We start from the raw sequence: 16324 nt of genomic DNA on the forward strand, positions 1-16324 counted from the left end.
AGGGGTGCCTGGGTAGCTCAGTCGGTTAAGCATCTGGCTTCAGCTCAGGACATGGTCTCACAGTTTGTGAGTTCGAGGCCCCACTTCAGGATTCTCTCTCTCTCTCTCTCTCTCTCTCTCTCTGCTCTCACTTGCGTGCTCTCTGTCTCTCAAAAAAAAAAAAAAAAAAGGCTAGTCAAACCATACTCCAGTGACCTCTAAGCAGTGTCTCCGAGATCATGTGAATTGATCTAGATGGTGAAGGTCACGGGGGAGGGTGTTAAGCTACAGGGAAGGGGACAAAGAAGGAGCACAGGGAACAAGCTGGCTCTGGGATCCAAGGCACCAACCCTGCTCCACACAATGAAAATGTGAAATAAAAATAAAATAAGTAAAAATCACAGGACTAGATCAAGTTACCCTGAATCCAGAAATAACAAAAGACCTCATAATTTAAAAGGCAGAATCACACAATAATAAAGCCAGGTAGATCTGGAATTTACTCTTTCTCTCCAGGATGGGGTGAAGGAAAAGACAGAGGTTAAAAATCGGAGTGAAATCCCGAATCGGCTACCAACTAGTTCTGGGTAACTCTGAGCAAGCTGCTTAGTATCTGCAATAACACAGTTAAAAAACCTTCCCAGAAGGCAGTTACATTAAATGATGAGATACAAAGCACTGACTGCTAACTGGCACAACATAGACATATACTCAGAAAATAGGGGAAAGGTCATGGGAATGGAATGACGTTTAGGAATGTTCTTAATTTCCAGTCAGTTAACTTGTTCTTCCGCCTGACCTCCCCATCTCAGTTAAGGGCACTAACTGTGCAACATAACCATTCAAGCCAAAACAGGGAGGTCATCTTGTGCCCTCCCTTTGCACATTTCTACCTCCAATCCCTCAGCAAGCACTCTTGGAGTTAACCCCCAAAGATCTCCCAATCCACCCCCTTCTCTACATCTTTACTGCCACTACCTTCCCAGGGTACTATTTCAGCAATCAATCCTGAACAGGCCTTGCCTTCACCCTTCCCCCTACTATCCATTCGCCCATAGAACTTCCAGATGACTTTTTTAAATCCTCGTGAGATAATAGAATATATATATATATATATATATATATATATATATATATATATTAGTTTCTGTCCCCAGTTCCTGACACAGAACTCCTAAAACCAAGAGCAGCAGGAACATTTTTTTGTTCCAATATCTGGTCTTTGACCCCAGTTAGTGATAGCGTTCCTAAATCCCTTAGAATTTTGAGGGTGACAGCAGTGTCTTTTGTTCTAATGAGTTGACTCCTGGTTCGCTCCTGGATGACAGCTGACCACCAGAAAGCCCATGGTTAGCAGCTGAGAATTTTCAGTTCCACCTCCCATTCTCCAGAGAGAGGAGAAAGGGCTGGAAAAGGAGTTAATCATCCATTGTTCCCATGTGATGAAGTCTCCATATAAAAAATTCCCAAAGTACAAGGTTTAAAAGCTTCCAGGGTGGTGAACACACGGAGGTGCAGGGAGAGTAGTGTGTCCAAGGAGGGCTCCATGCCCCTTCCCACATACCTCGCCTCATGCATTTCTTCCATCTGGGTGTTCACCTGTATCCTTTATCATATCCTTCTATAACAAACTGGTAAACAGTAAGGAAACTATTTTCCTGAGCTCTGAGTTCTAGCAAATTAACCGAACCTAAGGAGGGAATCGTGGGAACCTCCAAATGATTTATAGTCAATCTGTCAGAGGCACAGGCAACAACCTGAGCTTGCGAATGTCATGTGAAGCGGGGAGAAGGCAGTCTCGTGGGACTAGCCCTTCACCTGCGGGATCTGACACAACCTCCAGGTAGACAGTGTTAGAACAGAGTTAAGTTGTAGCATACCCTGCTGGTGTCACAGAATTGCTTTGTGTGGAGAAAACCCCCACATATTAGGTGACCAGAATGTCAGAAGTGAAGCGTTCTATTTGAAAAAAAAGTGAGTTTTTCCAAAACAATCCTGAATCAGACACTTCCCTCCTCTGTGAGAAAATGTGAACAAGACCTGTAAGAGAAGCTCAACGTCATCCAGCCCCAACCTACCTTTCCACCATCATCTCCAATCGCTCACCACACTCCAGACCAACAGCCTTCTTTAGTCTGCCCTTTCCCATCTCAGGGCTTCATATGTGCTGCTCCTTTGGAAGCTCCTTTTCCTACGTGCTGCTCCTCTGAAATCCTAAATACCTGGTTTCTTTCGCACCATCCATTAGGCCTCGGTTCTAATGTCAAATGGAAGCCTTCCCATCACCCTAGCAAAAGCAGCTTGCTCCCATGACTCACTATCCTATCATCCTGTTCATTTCTTTTATATTTAAAATGATCTCACCTATTGATTAGATTATGTATTTATCACCTCACCATGGCCCCTACTAGAGTGTAAGTTTCATATGACAGGGATCTCCTTTGCCTTGTTCATCCCATAGTCCAACTCCTAGAGCAGTGCCTGGCATATTGGAAGCCATCAAATAACTAACTGATAGCTCATTGTAGACAAGTAAGAACCTTCCGTGTTTAAAGAAAAGTCAAATAAAGTATTCTTCAATCTACCTTGATAAACTCACCTAATGTCTAATTCTTCAATATGTAACTATTTCTGACATGTAACCAAAGTCCTTGAAGCTGCAATTTAAATTCGCAGGAAAGACAGTCACTTTTCTACCTCTTAAGGGCTGATTGATTCTCCTTCCTTTAAGCCTCTGGTCTTTTGTTTCACTTTTTAATCTCTTATATATTCACAGCTTTCCTCTCAGCTTCCACATAGTTCGAGAAAGAGTCTAACCAAAACTGAGTAGCAGATTTGTGCATCAAAGCATTTGGCCAGTTTGAAAACAGCATTCAGGGACACCTGGGTGCCTCAGTTGGTTAAGCGTCCAACTAGATTGCAGCTCAGGTCATAATCTCACAGTTTGTGAGTTCCAGCCCCTCATCGAGTTCCTCACTGTGCTTGGGATTCTCCCCCTTCCCCCTACCCATCCCTTGCACAAGCATACTCGCATGTGCTCTCGATCTCTCTCTCTTTCAAATAAACTTTAAAAATAATAAAATAAAATAAAACCAGCATTCAACTTCTGGCCACGGTAAGTGCCAGACCCATTCCCACGATCCTGACAAAGGAGTCAAAACATCATCACTTCAGGGGCACCTGGCTGGCTCAGCTTGAAGAGCATGTGACTCTTGGTCTCAGAGCTATGAGTTTGAACCCCACTTGGGTGTAGACATTACTTAAATAAATAAACTTAAAAAAAAAAAAATAGTCACTTCACATAGCACATCTCTGTTGTTGTTTGCTAACTTCCTTGTTATGTATTCTGGCCTTCACTCGAAGCACTTGCATTTTCTTTACCTGGCCTGTTCTTAAAGCAATTTATTTCTCAAAGCTGCTAGTATCTTTTTTTTTTTTTTTTTTCATTTTTTTCTAGGAGATTTATTTCATGTGCATTCTCGGTTTATATAACAAAGTACATAAGAGCAGGAAGCACTGAGTAAACCTATGCCTACAGGCAGAGAGTATACTCTTCAGATAGATGAACAACATTTAAAGTCCTATTTTCTATACCGAGACAACATGCTTATATGGTCAATTAGTATATGTAATGTTGAAGGGTCATAACATAATCTATTCTTTTACCTAGCCATCCCAACCTGTCATCAACTGCTCCTCTCTGCTTTCAATCTACATTAAAGAAACCACACCCATTCTCTTTGCCAATTACCCAAATACACCACCTCCCTTTTTCCATCCTCTTAACCCATATTTGAAAAAAAGTGAAGGGGTGCTTGGGCGGCTCAGTTGGTTAAGTATCCAACTCTTGACCTTGGCTCAGACAGTGATCTCATGGTTCGTGGGAGGGAACCCCAAGTTAGACTCTGCGCTATCAGCTGGGAGCCTACTTGGGATTCTCTCTCTCCCTCTCTCTCTGCCCAGTGAAAAAACTAAAACAATCTTTTCTATGAACAAAATGTCACAATTGGGAAATCTAGAATCTACAAAACTAAGACAATCTTTTCCATGAACCAAGTGTCACAACATTGGGAAATCAAGAATCTACTGAATGGTATCTTGAAGCTTTTTCAAACATCAGTAATAAACACCCTACATACACAGAACAAGTTATCCAAAACCCCTTTAAGAATTCAAGTTAGTAAGTAAAAAAAAAAAACAAAAAACTAGAACTTCCAGAAATGTCAAAATTCTTTTTTGTCAAGCAATCATAAACAGCTTTGAGGCTTTACCATATATTTGTACCAAATATACACAGGGTTAACACTGTGAAGTTAACACAGAACAAAACTTTTAAAATAACTGTATTTTAGTACTACACATACCCTCACCTTTAAATAATTCATATTATGGGGGCTCCTAGGTGGCTCAGTCGGTTGAGTGTCCGACTTCGGCTCAGGTCATGATCTCACGGTTTGTGGGTTCCAGCCCCACGTTGGGCTCTGTGCTGCCAGCTCAGAGCCTGGAGCCTGCTTCAGATTCTGTGTCTCCCCCTCTCTCTGCCCCTCCCCTGTTCACGCTCTGTGTCTGTCTCTTGATAATAAATAAACATTAAAAAAATTATAAATAATTCGTATTTGAAGAAACATTAAAAGTTCTACCTACCTTAGCTGGAGGAACTTTTCCAGCAGCTGTGATCTGACCAGTAAAAAACCGTCCAAAATGATTTGCTGCTAGTACAACAGCTTTGTAGCTGAAAAAATAAATATTTCCATAAAATTAAAGAGCTTAGACTAATACATTATTGTAAGCCACCAATGAAGCTTTAATAGTCAAAGATAATCACTAACATTTAAATTGTACCTACTATGTGTCAAAAACCGCTGAGTGCTACATGTATAACTACTCCTTTAACCTCCTCCACAATCCTACAGACAGGTACAGTTTTTACCTTCATTTTATAGGTGAGTAAACAGACACACAGAGAGTGGAAGAGACTTGCTGTCACTCGGCTAGCAAATGGCAGAACCAGAAGCCCAACCCTGGCTAGCATCCTACCTCCACAAGCACACTCTTATCCACGATGTTCCCTGGCCTTTTCAGAATGAACACTGCAGAAGATCAGTTGGTGTAAAAAAAGAAATGAAGGAAAGACCAAAAAAAATGCTAACAACGGTTTTCTTCCAGTGCTGAAACTACAGACACTTCAGACTTTCTGTTTTACTTCACTGTATTGTCCAAATTTTCTTTAATGATTATGTAGTATTTATGTCATAGGGAAAAACTTTAAAATGAAAAAGAAATGACATATAGCTATATGCTTGTACATAATAAAATTCTAACCTCAAACCAAACCAAAAAAAACCAGAAAACAAACAAACAAACAAACAAACAAAAAACTTCCCCTGAGGCAGCTGGGTGGCTCAGTTGGTTAAACATCCAACTTAAGCTCAGGTTATGAGTCGCCATTTGGTTCATGAGTTCGAGACCCACGCTGATGGTGCAGAGCCTGCTTGGGATTCTGTCTCTCTGCACCTCCCCCACTTGTGCACACTCTCTCTCAAAATAAATAAATTAAATTAAAAAACAAAACAAGGGGCGCCTGGGTGGCTCAGTCGGTTAAGCGGCTGACTTCGGCTCAGGTCATGATCTCGTGGTCCGTGAGTTCGAGCCCCGCGTCAGGCTCTGTGCTGACAGCTCAGAGCCTGGATCCTGTTTCGGATTCTGTGTCTCCCTCTCTCTGACCCTCCCCCATTCATGCTTTGTCTCTCTCTCTGTCTCAAAAATAAATAAACGTTAAAAAAAAAATTAAAAAAAAAAAAAAAACTTCCCTTGATCACTAAGAGTTGAAAGTATGGAATTTTGAGACACAGTGACCTCCGTGCAGGGCCCAGTTCTACCACTAACTGGCTTTGTGACCTTGGGTAAATTTCTCTAAGTCCCTAATCCTTGGTTTCCTCATCTACAGAGTGGGGACAAAAAGAGCATCTCTTAGTGTTGTTATGAGGACTAAGTGAGACCAGGCAGGAAAAGCACTTAGCACAAAGCCTGCCATCATAAGTGTTTGGTAAATACTGGTGTTTTTGGCTAAAGAAACATTCTGTGCAGCAAAAACAAGTAAAATATACCATACATACCATCTTTTCTTACGAGGATACTGTTAACATATTATACTAATTTCATTTTCAGAGCATTTTATCCTTAAAAGGCACCTCTACACATTAACTATAGCACATTATAATTAAAATTACAATGCAACTATTTATTAAAATCTACCTGCTAGCTGACAATAAAACCTTTCCCTGATCATATTTTTTTCCTGGCCATATTTTTTATAAAATAATACTTGATATAATAATTGATGCAAAAGGATATAATGGTAACCACTACGACTTTAAATCATATTATAGCAGAAAGGCAATATTATAGAGATCACATTACTTGTTAGTCTTACTTCTGAATCCAAGTGACAGAAACTTTCAAAAAACCAAACATGATAAAGATTCAAAGGCCACTGTAAGAAATTTTAGAATTAATGTTTTAAAAGATTCAGCTGCTATTCTGAAACAAATAACAAAAATGAGATGAGTTACACAGGAATGTACAAGAAAACGTTGATAGTGGGGAAAAGTGATAACAGTTTGCCTCTTTTTGATGACAGCAAAAAAAGCTCAGAATGGACATGAATGAACTAGAAGGAGCGTGTCTTCACTGTAATATGGCTGTGTGTGTGACTTAGATAATGATTTATCACGTACTGTGTGGATAAGTATCCTAGAAGATGCACCTCAAACTATGCCCTTTGCATATATCAGCTCAGGATGTAAGATAGCGATTCTTCAAACTGTGTCCCATGGATCCCCAAAGGTTCAAATTCCAGCCAACTCTGGGGCCATACTGGGTGGGGTAGAGAACAAACATGTTTCTGGACACCCCTCCGTCCCTCAGTTCAACTAAGGCCACTCTGCTTTTATTGCATTTGTTTATATTGCCTCATAATATGTCATTTGCCCAAAAGATTCTACGGCTAAAAAGCACTGGGCTGGAACCACTGGCTTTGATAACCTTTCATATTCTACATTTAACAAGACAAAATCAAAGATCACATTGTACGTTTTCTACAGAAAACATTTAAGTCTCAGGGCACTTGGGTGGCTCATTCAGTTAGGCATCCAACTCTTGGTTTCGGCTCAGGTCATGGTCTCACAGTTCGTGAGTTCGAGCCCCGCATCAGGCTCCTGGCTGACAGTGCAGAGCCTGCTGGGGATTCTCTCTGCCCCTCCCCTGTAGTCGCTCACTCTCTCAAAATAAATAAACTTTAAAAAAAATAAAAGAAAATCTTTGAAGTCCCATGATACATAATGTAACTTTTCTACAAACAAAATAATATGGCAAAAATTTATTTGGTCCTTTGGTGTATACTTTATATCACAAAAAATATCTTCAAACCAACCATTTGCTATATTATAGTAAGGATAACAAAATGTGTTTTTAGCTTGTCCTTTTTGTTTTCTGCTTTTCTTTCAAAAATGAAACCCAAAGTAGACTCTATTTGATCTATTGGCCTAGCTGATATGCTACACCTAAGCTATAAAACCTAAGAAAACCTTCAGGTCATGTGTCAGGCCATAAAAGGCTTTATTCACGTTAGTCTCTCTTGCATGCACTGTTTGATTTTTTTTAACCGTTTTCATTTGTTGGTGCCTCATTCATATTAGCAAATTGTCACTATCAGCAGTTTGCATGCTTAAAATCTAATTCAACTATCTCCTGAGGAGTTGATTTCATAAGCATCTTCAATTTCCAGATTTTTCCCGCTCTCTAGTCAGTCAGCAACACGATACACCCCATCCCCCCGGGGCAGGCGTGATTGCTCAGTCAGAGCCCTGTTCCTCAGAGCAGGAGGGGCCTTAGTCTCCTCTCAGAGCAGCTCTCCAGGCAGTAAAGTGGGAACGCAGCAGTGGCAGGCAAAGGTAAGAGGACGTAGTTAGCCCTCAGTTATCAATATGTGGTTTGGGGGGGGGGGGTAATAATTTTTTAAAACTTTTTTAACATTTATTTATTTTTGAGAGAGAGACAGGGTATAAGTGGGGGCAGGGGGGTACAGAGAGAGAGGGAGACACAGAATCCAAAGCAGGCTCCAGGCCCTGAGCTGTCAGCACAGAGCCTGACGTGGGGCTCAGATTCATGAACAGTGAGATTATGACCTGAGCTGAAGTTGGACACTTAGCCAACTGAGCCACCCAGGTGCCCCTATTAATACGTGTTTTGACACCAGGTAGAACTTTGCCAAATACAGACATTTTCCATATTTGCTAAATATTTTATGCATTTACCTAAGCAAAACATAATTAAAATGGTAAATGCTAATATGTATGTGTCAGGTTGAAGAATATGAAACTGCCAATATCTGACCTTTTTTGACCTATAAAAACAGCAATTTATGTTAACTAACTTACTGTGGCAATCATTTCACAATATACTGATATATCAAATCATTATATTTATACCTTAAATTTACACAATGTTATATGTCAATCGTCTCAAATAAAATCTGAAAAAAAGTAGCAGGGTGCCTGGGTCACTCAGTCGGTTAAGCATCCGACTTTGGCTCAGGTCATGACCTCGCAGTTTGTGGGTTCAAGCCCTGCATCAGGCTGCATCTGAGCTGTCAGCTCAGAGCCCAGAGCCTGCTTTGGGTTCTGTGTCTCCCTCTCTCTGTCCCTCCCCCACTTGTGCTCGGTCTCTCTCTCTCTCTCTCTCTGTCTCTCTCAAAAGTAAATAAACATCAAAAAAAAATTTTTTTAAGAAAAAAAGTAGCAATTTCTACCTAATGTATACATGTGTATACACGTATATACACACATACATGCAAGACAGTCTATTCTTCATACAAATAATTTCACAATCATTTGCTCTGGTGGAAGGAAATAAGACTTCTACCCATGAAGAGTAGAATATGAAGAGTCATTTCTTTTAACTATGAAATAATAAACCGAGCCTTAAAAAATAAGGGCACTTTTGGTGCACCTGGGTGGCTCAGTCAGTGAAGCCTCCAACTTCAGCTCAGGTCATGATCTCATCATTTATGAGTTCAAGCCCTGCATCAGGCTCTGTGCTGACAGGTCAGGGCCGGGAGCCTGCTTTGGATTCTGTGTCCCCTCTCTCTCTACTCCTCCCCCACTTGTGCTCGCTCTCTCGCTCTCTCTCTCTCTCTCTCAGAAATAAACATTAAAAAAAATTTTTTTTAATTAAAAAAATAAATAAGGGCACTCTCAAAGTGTTGGCACTTTTATCCCCAACAATTATTACAAGTAAAAGCACTGTAAGAGAGAAGAGTCACAATGAGCATGTTTCTAGAGTAGCACTGTGCTTTGTTCAACCAAAATGGAAAGGAATCAACATACCCAGCAATGTTGGCCATGGAGCTTAGCGCGTCATATCCCTGAGCAATCGTGACTCTTGGAACCTGGTCCATCGCCAAAACTGTAGTTTTTCTTTTAGAAAGTTTATTTAGCAAGTCTGGATTTTGGGCTGGGTAAATAAAGCTAATCAATGTTCCCGATGTCTTTAAAAGGTCGGCCTCATGAACACCTAATGTTGGATTAACCATGGGAGCTCGCACCTGAGGAAAAAAAGTCAAGTCACTGATTAATAATGTAAATACCTTTATCATATTTTTAAGTAAACAGGACAATCTAAATGACATGCCATGATTGAAATAATAGGCCAGAAGTAATCTTTCAGCAATAAATTTTGGACTAAATTCCTAAACAAGGTAAGGAGCACCAAGATCTTTGCCATCTGTCCTCTGACTGATGACCAACCTAGGAACTGATCTGAGTAAAGAGCATGAAGAATGCTTTCTTCTGGAAGGTTCCCCCCCCCACCCAAAATTTTATTTTTAAGTAAGGTTCATAACATGGCTTTACCATTGCCAGCTTTTCCTAAGTTTCTGCAGAAACACATTCAGATAAGCAGATTCATTTGTGGGCTTTTAAGGTGTGTTTTATATCCAAGTTTAAAATCGATCTTCAATTAACATGTATCATGTCCTTAGCTCTAAGTTCGCAGTAGCACTTTTAGGCAAGTAAGCCCAGAAAACAATAGCTCAGGGACTTAAATTTTTAAAGGAAACAGAAACACAAACACTGGGTCAATATTTTCATTTCATAGCACTTCATCTCATTTACCTAGGAAACATCTTTGTTACTGCCATTTCAGTTGTTGATCTGGTGACACATACGATTTTAATTAAGGTTCTGGATTTTAAGACTCTCTAGGGGCGCCTGGGTGGCTCAGTTGATTAAGCACCTGACTTCAGCTCAGGTCATGATCTTGCGATTTGTGGGTTCAAGCCCCACATCAGACTCTGTGCTGACAGTTCAGAGCCTGGAGCCTGCTTCAGATTCTGTGTCTCCCTCTCTCTCTCTACCCCTCCCCCACTCATTCCCTCCCTCCCTCCCTCTCTCTTCTCTCTCTCTCTAAAATAAACTTAAAAAGACTCCTTGGCAAGGTCTATTTTTCCTCACTGAGAATCTAAAATATATATTTAATAAAAATTAGAGGTCAACTTTGAATTAATCCTACTGGCCCTTATCAAATGCTCAGCTGAGACTGTTGGCATATGAGTGAGTTAAGTCAACAGAATGTTTTCCTGAATGTGCTTTTTGGATCACTAGTTCCCCAGGATATTAACAGGCTTGACTCAAAAATAGTTTACTAATGCAAGTATAAAGTTATCTAAGTTACTATATCATAGGATTTCTCCGTGCTTGTAACATGCTCATACACACTGTGGATCTAAAGGAACACAAAGTGCTTCCACAACTTATATACACCCTACTAACCCTTTATTGTGGGGTATCTCAAAAGGTTTTGATCCCTAGAGCATATGTTGGAATGGATCATACTCATTTTTCTATTTGCCCTAAGCTCTTTTACTATACTAAGTTATATCACCAAGTATCTATACACCTAAACACTTTAAAAGTTTTGGCTGAATTGCAACTTCCCCACATACCGTAAATTTCACTGTTAATTTCCACACCAAAAAATTGTTTTGTCTTCTGCAAAGATCACTACTCTACCAAGTTATTCAGTAGAATTTATGTTAAAAGAAAAAAAAAAAGCAAACAAAAAAAAAAAACAGTTACATGATTGATGCCCCTTACAAATTAACACACATACCAAAAAAAGCTGGTCTTTCCTGAGCAAGTGAGGAGCTTCTTTTTGCCTAATAATCATGCTACTACAATCCCTATCTCCCTCTTTGTCTTGGCTGCAGAAGGCTTAGGATTTAGGCTAATGCTACTCCCTAATAATTATCTAAGGTACACTTGTGATAGTCCCTTCCTTTTTCCATATGATTTTTTTTTACTTCAGATTTTATGTCTGAAGCTCTTCAGCACATAGATTTCTATTACACATTAAGACCTTTCATTGAAGTAGGTAAGGCTGTCTCTACTCAGCCCCGTGCTGCTTTCTCCAAGGCAGCCCTGCCCTCTCTAGAAATAGCACTTAGGTCAGTTAAATCACTGTTCCTTCTACATATCAGAAGATCAGGGTACGTTCAGTCCTAGGAGGAGTCCCATGCCCTTTTTCCATTCTCGTAGCAGTTAAATACTCACCTGTGGGTATTCTGGATATGTATGAACCATGAAGTGCAAATTCTCCCTAGCCAATAAGAAGGGAATTTCCACATGAAAATCTAAAAAGAAAGATCACTTTTTCTACTCTCATGGTTAAACAGAGACCACACTGCCTGATAAAAGTTCTACCAGACTATGAAGAATATTCACAACAGGCAACCATTTCTCTGAGAAAAGGCAGTGTTTGAAAATATGAAGAGTTATAACAATATGATTTTTCCATGAACACTTTTTAAAAAGCGAGCTATAAATGAGGGGTGGAAAGGAATAATTACTTTGACCACCAAATCAGAAGCCAGCACTTCCTTCGCCCCTTGGATCTGGGCACCTGCTGCTCTGTAGTGATCATCAGAAAACTTGGAAGCTTCGCCAGCACCCGATTCCACGACAACACTAAAACCCTGCTTGACCAAGGCCTGAACACCAGCAGGAGACAATGCCACCCGTTTCTCATTTTGGAAAATCTCCTTGGGGACGCCAACAGTCAGTTGCTTATATGGAATTCCTACAAAGTGAGGGCAAGGAAGTAAAGAAGGAAGGAAGAAAGAAATGAAGAAAGAAAAGGAGAAAAGAACGGGAGAGGGAAAGAGAGAGAGAAAAAGAAAGAAAAAGAAAAATTAATTCAGTAAAAAACATAAAAACAATGTTTTAATAACAGTTCAAAAAATGAAAATGGGCAGTCTGTTCAAAATATACTGAACATACAAGTTGCTGCTCAAAATAATGTTCCTGATTCATAATCATAATTGAGTTTTTTGAATAATGGGAAATATTTATGCCCACTCTCTTAAATTCCAAATATTTCATTTAACCAAATAGCTCTCTTCAAGGCACATGACTAGATTTTTCTTAGGAAAAAAATGGGTTGAGAGATCAATCAAAATGCTAACTCCACTCTTCAAACTAATCCTCTGGGATTTATGGTCTCCTTGTCCTCACCTTTAAGGAAGACAGAACTAATTAGCTGTTTTGAAGAACAACCCTATACTAGACACATTGTTGGCTACACTCAAAGTTTTCTTCCTGGCAATTTGGCCACAGGCAATTCCTCACAGATTTCCAAGTGTTGTATCCTGAGACCCTACATTCTTGGCCACAGCGAATAAGACGAAGGATCAACAGCTGGGTCAAAGATAATAGTCTATAGGCCAGAGAGTCCCTGAGATGACTTACATAGGAACTGCCCAAGGACACTCTGTGTTGGCCAGTGATGACCCAACCCATTCAGGTACTCTGAGTGTCTGAATGTGAGACCCACAGAAAAGGACAGGGGGAGTAAAGGGTACAAAAGCTATTTGTAAGCAGCCATGAGGTTAAAGGTAGACAAAGGGAGGTCTACAGCAACAGTAGCAGAAACATCAGTAGTGGCGATACAAAGAGGGAAGATGAGCCATAGCTATGGAATCCAGAATACCATTCCACTTTTCCTAGAAGTAGATGAGGGGTTTCCTAGGCTTCTGTACTTCCCAAGGATACACCCAATAAACCCTCATCACAAAATAGGACCTTGATGCAATCCTGTTCCTTGTAACCCAAAAGAGCCTGTATAAAATACATAAAGTATTTATATATGGCTCTGAACAATTTTAGCTAAAGTTGCTTCTGTTGTTTTATTCAACGCACAGGCACAAATAGACTTTTCTTTTAAAAAAAATCTGCTTCGGTATGTTGTACCAAAGTTCAGGAAATCCACTCTAGCAACCTAAACTCTGAAAATACATAATAAAAAAACAAATTATCTCTACAGAGTAACAATATTGAGGCCTTAGAGAAATTAAGTCAACCTAAAAATACCTGCATTCAAACAGAGTCTTAAACCCCATACTCCATTAGCAGTAATAACTAAAAGTAAGCCAAAGGCAAACATGTGGTGAACCTTAACCTCTGTTTGAAGGAGAGGGAGGAAAATAATAGAAAGCTGGAAAATATTCCAGATTGATGTGCAAAGTTAAATCACATAAACATCTGGAGTTCACTTATCTGACAAGGCCAAATTACCTAGGCCCTATATACCATAAGTCAAAGAAGCCACCAAAGACAAATGAAGTCCCATCAAACAGGTTCGGGAGCCAACTTGAAAGGCCAAATATGAAACAATTTGAGCATGAAAAAGAATAATTAATTGCAATGTAATAAAATACATCCGAAGATGTTAAAATGCAGGAGTTCATTATGATACTCAAAAAATAAATATTTTTTAAAAGCTTCATTGGCCAACTTTAGCGGGTGTGTGATAAGCAGAATAATGGTATTCCATAGGTGTCCACACTTTTAATCCTCAGAACCTGTGAATGTGTCAGGATACACAGCAAAGGAGAATTAAGGTAGCAGATGGAATTAGAGTTGCTAATCAAATGACCTTGAAATAAGGATTAGCCTGGATTATCTGGGTGGGCCGACTGTACTCACAAGGGTCCTTAAGTGTGAGAGAAGAAGGCAGAAGAGCCAGAGTCAAATAGTAGTCTGAAGATGCTATGCTGCTGGCTTTGAAGATGGAAGAAGGGGCCACGAGCCAAAAAATATAAGCAGTTTCCAAAAGCTGGACAAGGGAAGGAAACAGACCACCCTTAAAGTCTCCAGAAGGAATACAGACAGCCCCACCGACACCTTGATGTGAACCTAGTGAGAGCCATTCTAGACTTTGGCCTCCAGCAGTGTAAGATAATAAATTCGTGTATGTATGAAGTTGTGTTACCTTGTTACAGCTGAATAGAAAACTAATACTTTAAGAAAACCAAGAGATTATTACCAAAACTATAAAGAATGGGACAGAGGGGCGCCTGGGTGGCGCAGTCGGTTAAGCGCCCGACTTCAGCCAGGTCACGATCTCGCGGTCCGTGAGTTCGAGCCCCGAGTCAGGCTCTGGGCTGATGGCTCAGAGCCTGGAGCCTGTTTCCGATTCTGTGTCTCCCTCTCTCTCTGCCCCTCCCCCGTTCATGCTCTGTCTCTCTCTGTCCCAAAAAAAATAAATAAACGTTGAAAAAAAAAAAAAAAAGAATGGGACAGAACCAAACATTTATCCCACCTTACCACTACAACCTCAGGGTAACTAAATAACAGAGGGAAAGTTTTTCTTTATAGAAAAATTCTAGCTAATAAATGAAGATAAAATGATAGTGTATCACCATTTCAAACCCCCTCCCCATAAAACCATGGATTTAGTTGATGATCATTAAATGGCTGTTATAGCCTTTGAGTGAAAAACTGATGGGAGCTCCATAATGGATGAATATCAACATCTAAACTCACTGATTAATTTTCCTGACGAAATGCCACAGATAGTACACAGCATCCACCTATGAAGTATTCTTGTCAAAAAACAAAAACAAAAACAAAAACAAACCTGAGTCTAACCAAGCCTCTAGGTCTAGCTAAATGGTACAGAAAACACAAGGAACAGAGAAACTGGTTAAATAATATGAAGGGAATTCATTCAGCCAAACCCAGAATGTGAGAAATTCTACAGGGCAACAACTACATTCTTCAAGAAATAAAGAAACAAGAAAAAAAAGGAGAACAGAGATCAAAAAAGACCTGAGAGATACAGTATGCAAATACAACATGTGGACCCTGTTTGGATCTTTATTTGGATAAGACAACTGTAAAAACAGAAACTGAAAAAATACGAATACTGACTGGAATTACTTTTCATGCTTTGCAATGTGGTAATGAAATTGCGGTTATGTATTTTTTAAAACAGAATCCCTATCTTTTAGAGATAAAAAGTAATTATCTGGAAATAGTCAAGAACTACAAATTAAAAGTCTCCTGCATAGTCAATATAGAGATCTTGATGTCCATACCTTTACTCGCAAGGAAAATTTTCATGTCCTCAGTGCAATTACTTACTTTTATCTTAGACACAATTTTATCACGCTTGGATAACCCAGCTTTCTAAAACACCTAAAATAAAAATCTGAAGAGGGATGCCTGGGTGGCTCAGTTGGTTAAGGATCCAACTTTGGCTCCGGTCATGATCTCGCAGTTCGTGAGTTCAAGTCCCGCATCAGGCTCTGTGCTGACAGCTCAGAGCCTGAAGCCTGCTTCGGATTCTGTGTCTCCCTCTCTCTTTGCCCTTCCCTCGCTTGCACTCTGTCTCTCTGTCTCTGTGTGTGTGTGTCTCTCTCTCTCAAAAACTAAATAAACATAAAAAAATAGAAATAAAAAAATAAAAATAAATAGAAATAAATCTGAAGATAGAGTTGAGGGCTCTCAGGGACAGGTACCCTGCCAACAGTCACTTGTCACATGAGAACAAGAAAAGAGGCTGTGAAATCTATTAAAGACAAACATAAGAACTCAAAAAGCATAGCAGTGTAGGGATTCTGATTGCCCAGAGTCCTGCAAACTTAAATTAAAAAGAAGGGCATTATTCTATGTGGCAAAGACAGGTATCTATCCTAGTCTTCCACCTGAATAACAGAATGCCAATTTTAGTTGAGTTTGTCCCCATCTGGAATAAAGGACCTCTTTTGTGTCCAAGTCTCCCTTAACAGCTAAATAATTGCCGCCTGTCTGAGTTTTTGCCAATGAAGTACAGAGAGCTATGAGGGTCTTTGCACAAAATGCATAATAAAGGGATCTCCCTCAGCTTAGGGAGCCCTCGTTTAGCCTCTCCTTCTGACCTGCGCACAAGAACAGACGCGAGTGGGGACCCTAGCAGGGAACACCTTGTAGGCTACTCAAAGACTTCAGCTCTTCCTCTGCATGAGCTA

General features: G+C 40.0%; 1 protein-coding gene across 5 annotated transcripts in view; it reads right to left on the bottom strand.

Moving 5' to 3' along the window:
• The window catches only part of NNT (nicotinamide nucleotide transhydrogenase), a 94378-nt gene that overhangs the window by 71678 nt on the left and 6376 nt on the right, over nt 1-16324 (bottom strand). For all 5 annotated transcript variants that reach the window (XM_043598888.1, XM_043598914.1, XM_043598899.1 and 2 more), the window contains exons 3-5: nt 11885-12114; nt 9366-9583; nt 4624-4711 (exon numbers count right to left, since the gene is read on the bottom strand). In XM_043598888.1, coding sequence (XP_043454823.1) covers nt 4624-4711; nt 9366-9583; nt 11885-12114 — 536 coding nt within the window. The remainder of the gene's footprint in view (nt 1-4623; nt 4712-9365; nt 9584-11884; nt 12115-16324) is intronic.

Source organism: Prionailurus bengalensis, chromosome A1 (genome assembly GCF_016509475.1).
Source record: "Prionailurus bengalensis isolate Pbe53 chromosome A1, Fcat_Pben_1.1_paternal_pri, whole genome shotgun sequence".
Classification (NCBI taxonomy): domain Eukaryota; kingdom Metazoa; phylum Chordata; class Mammalia; order Carnivora; family Felidae; genus Prionailurus; species Prionailurus bengalensis.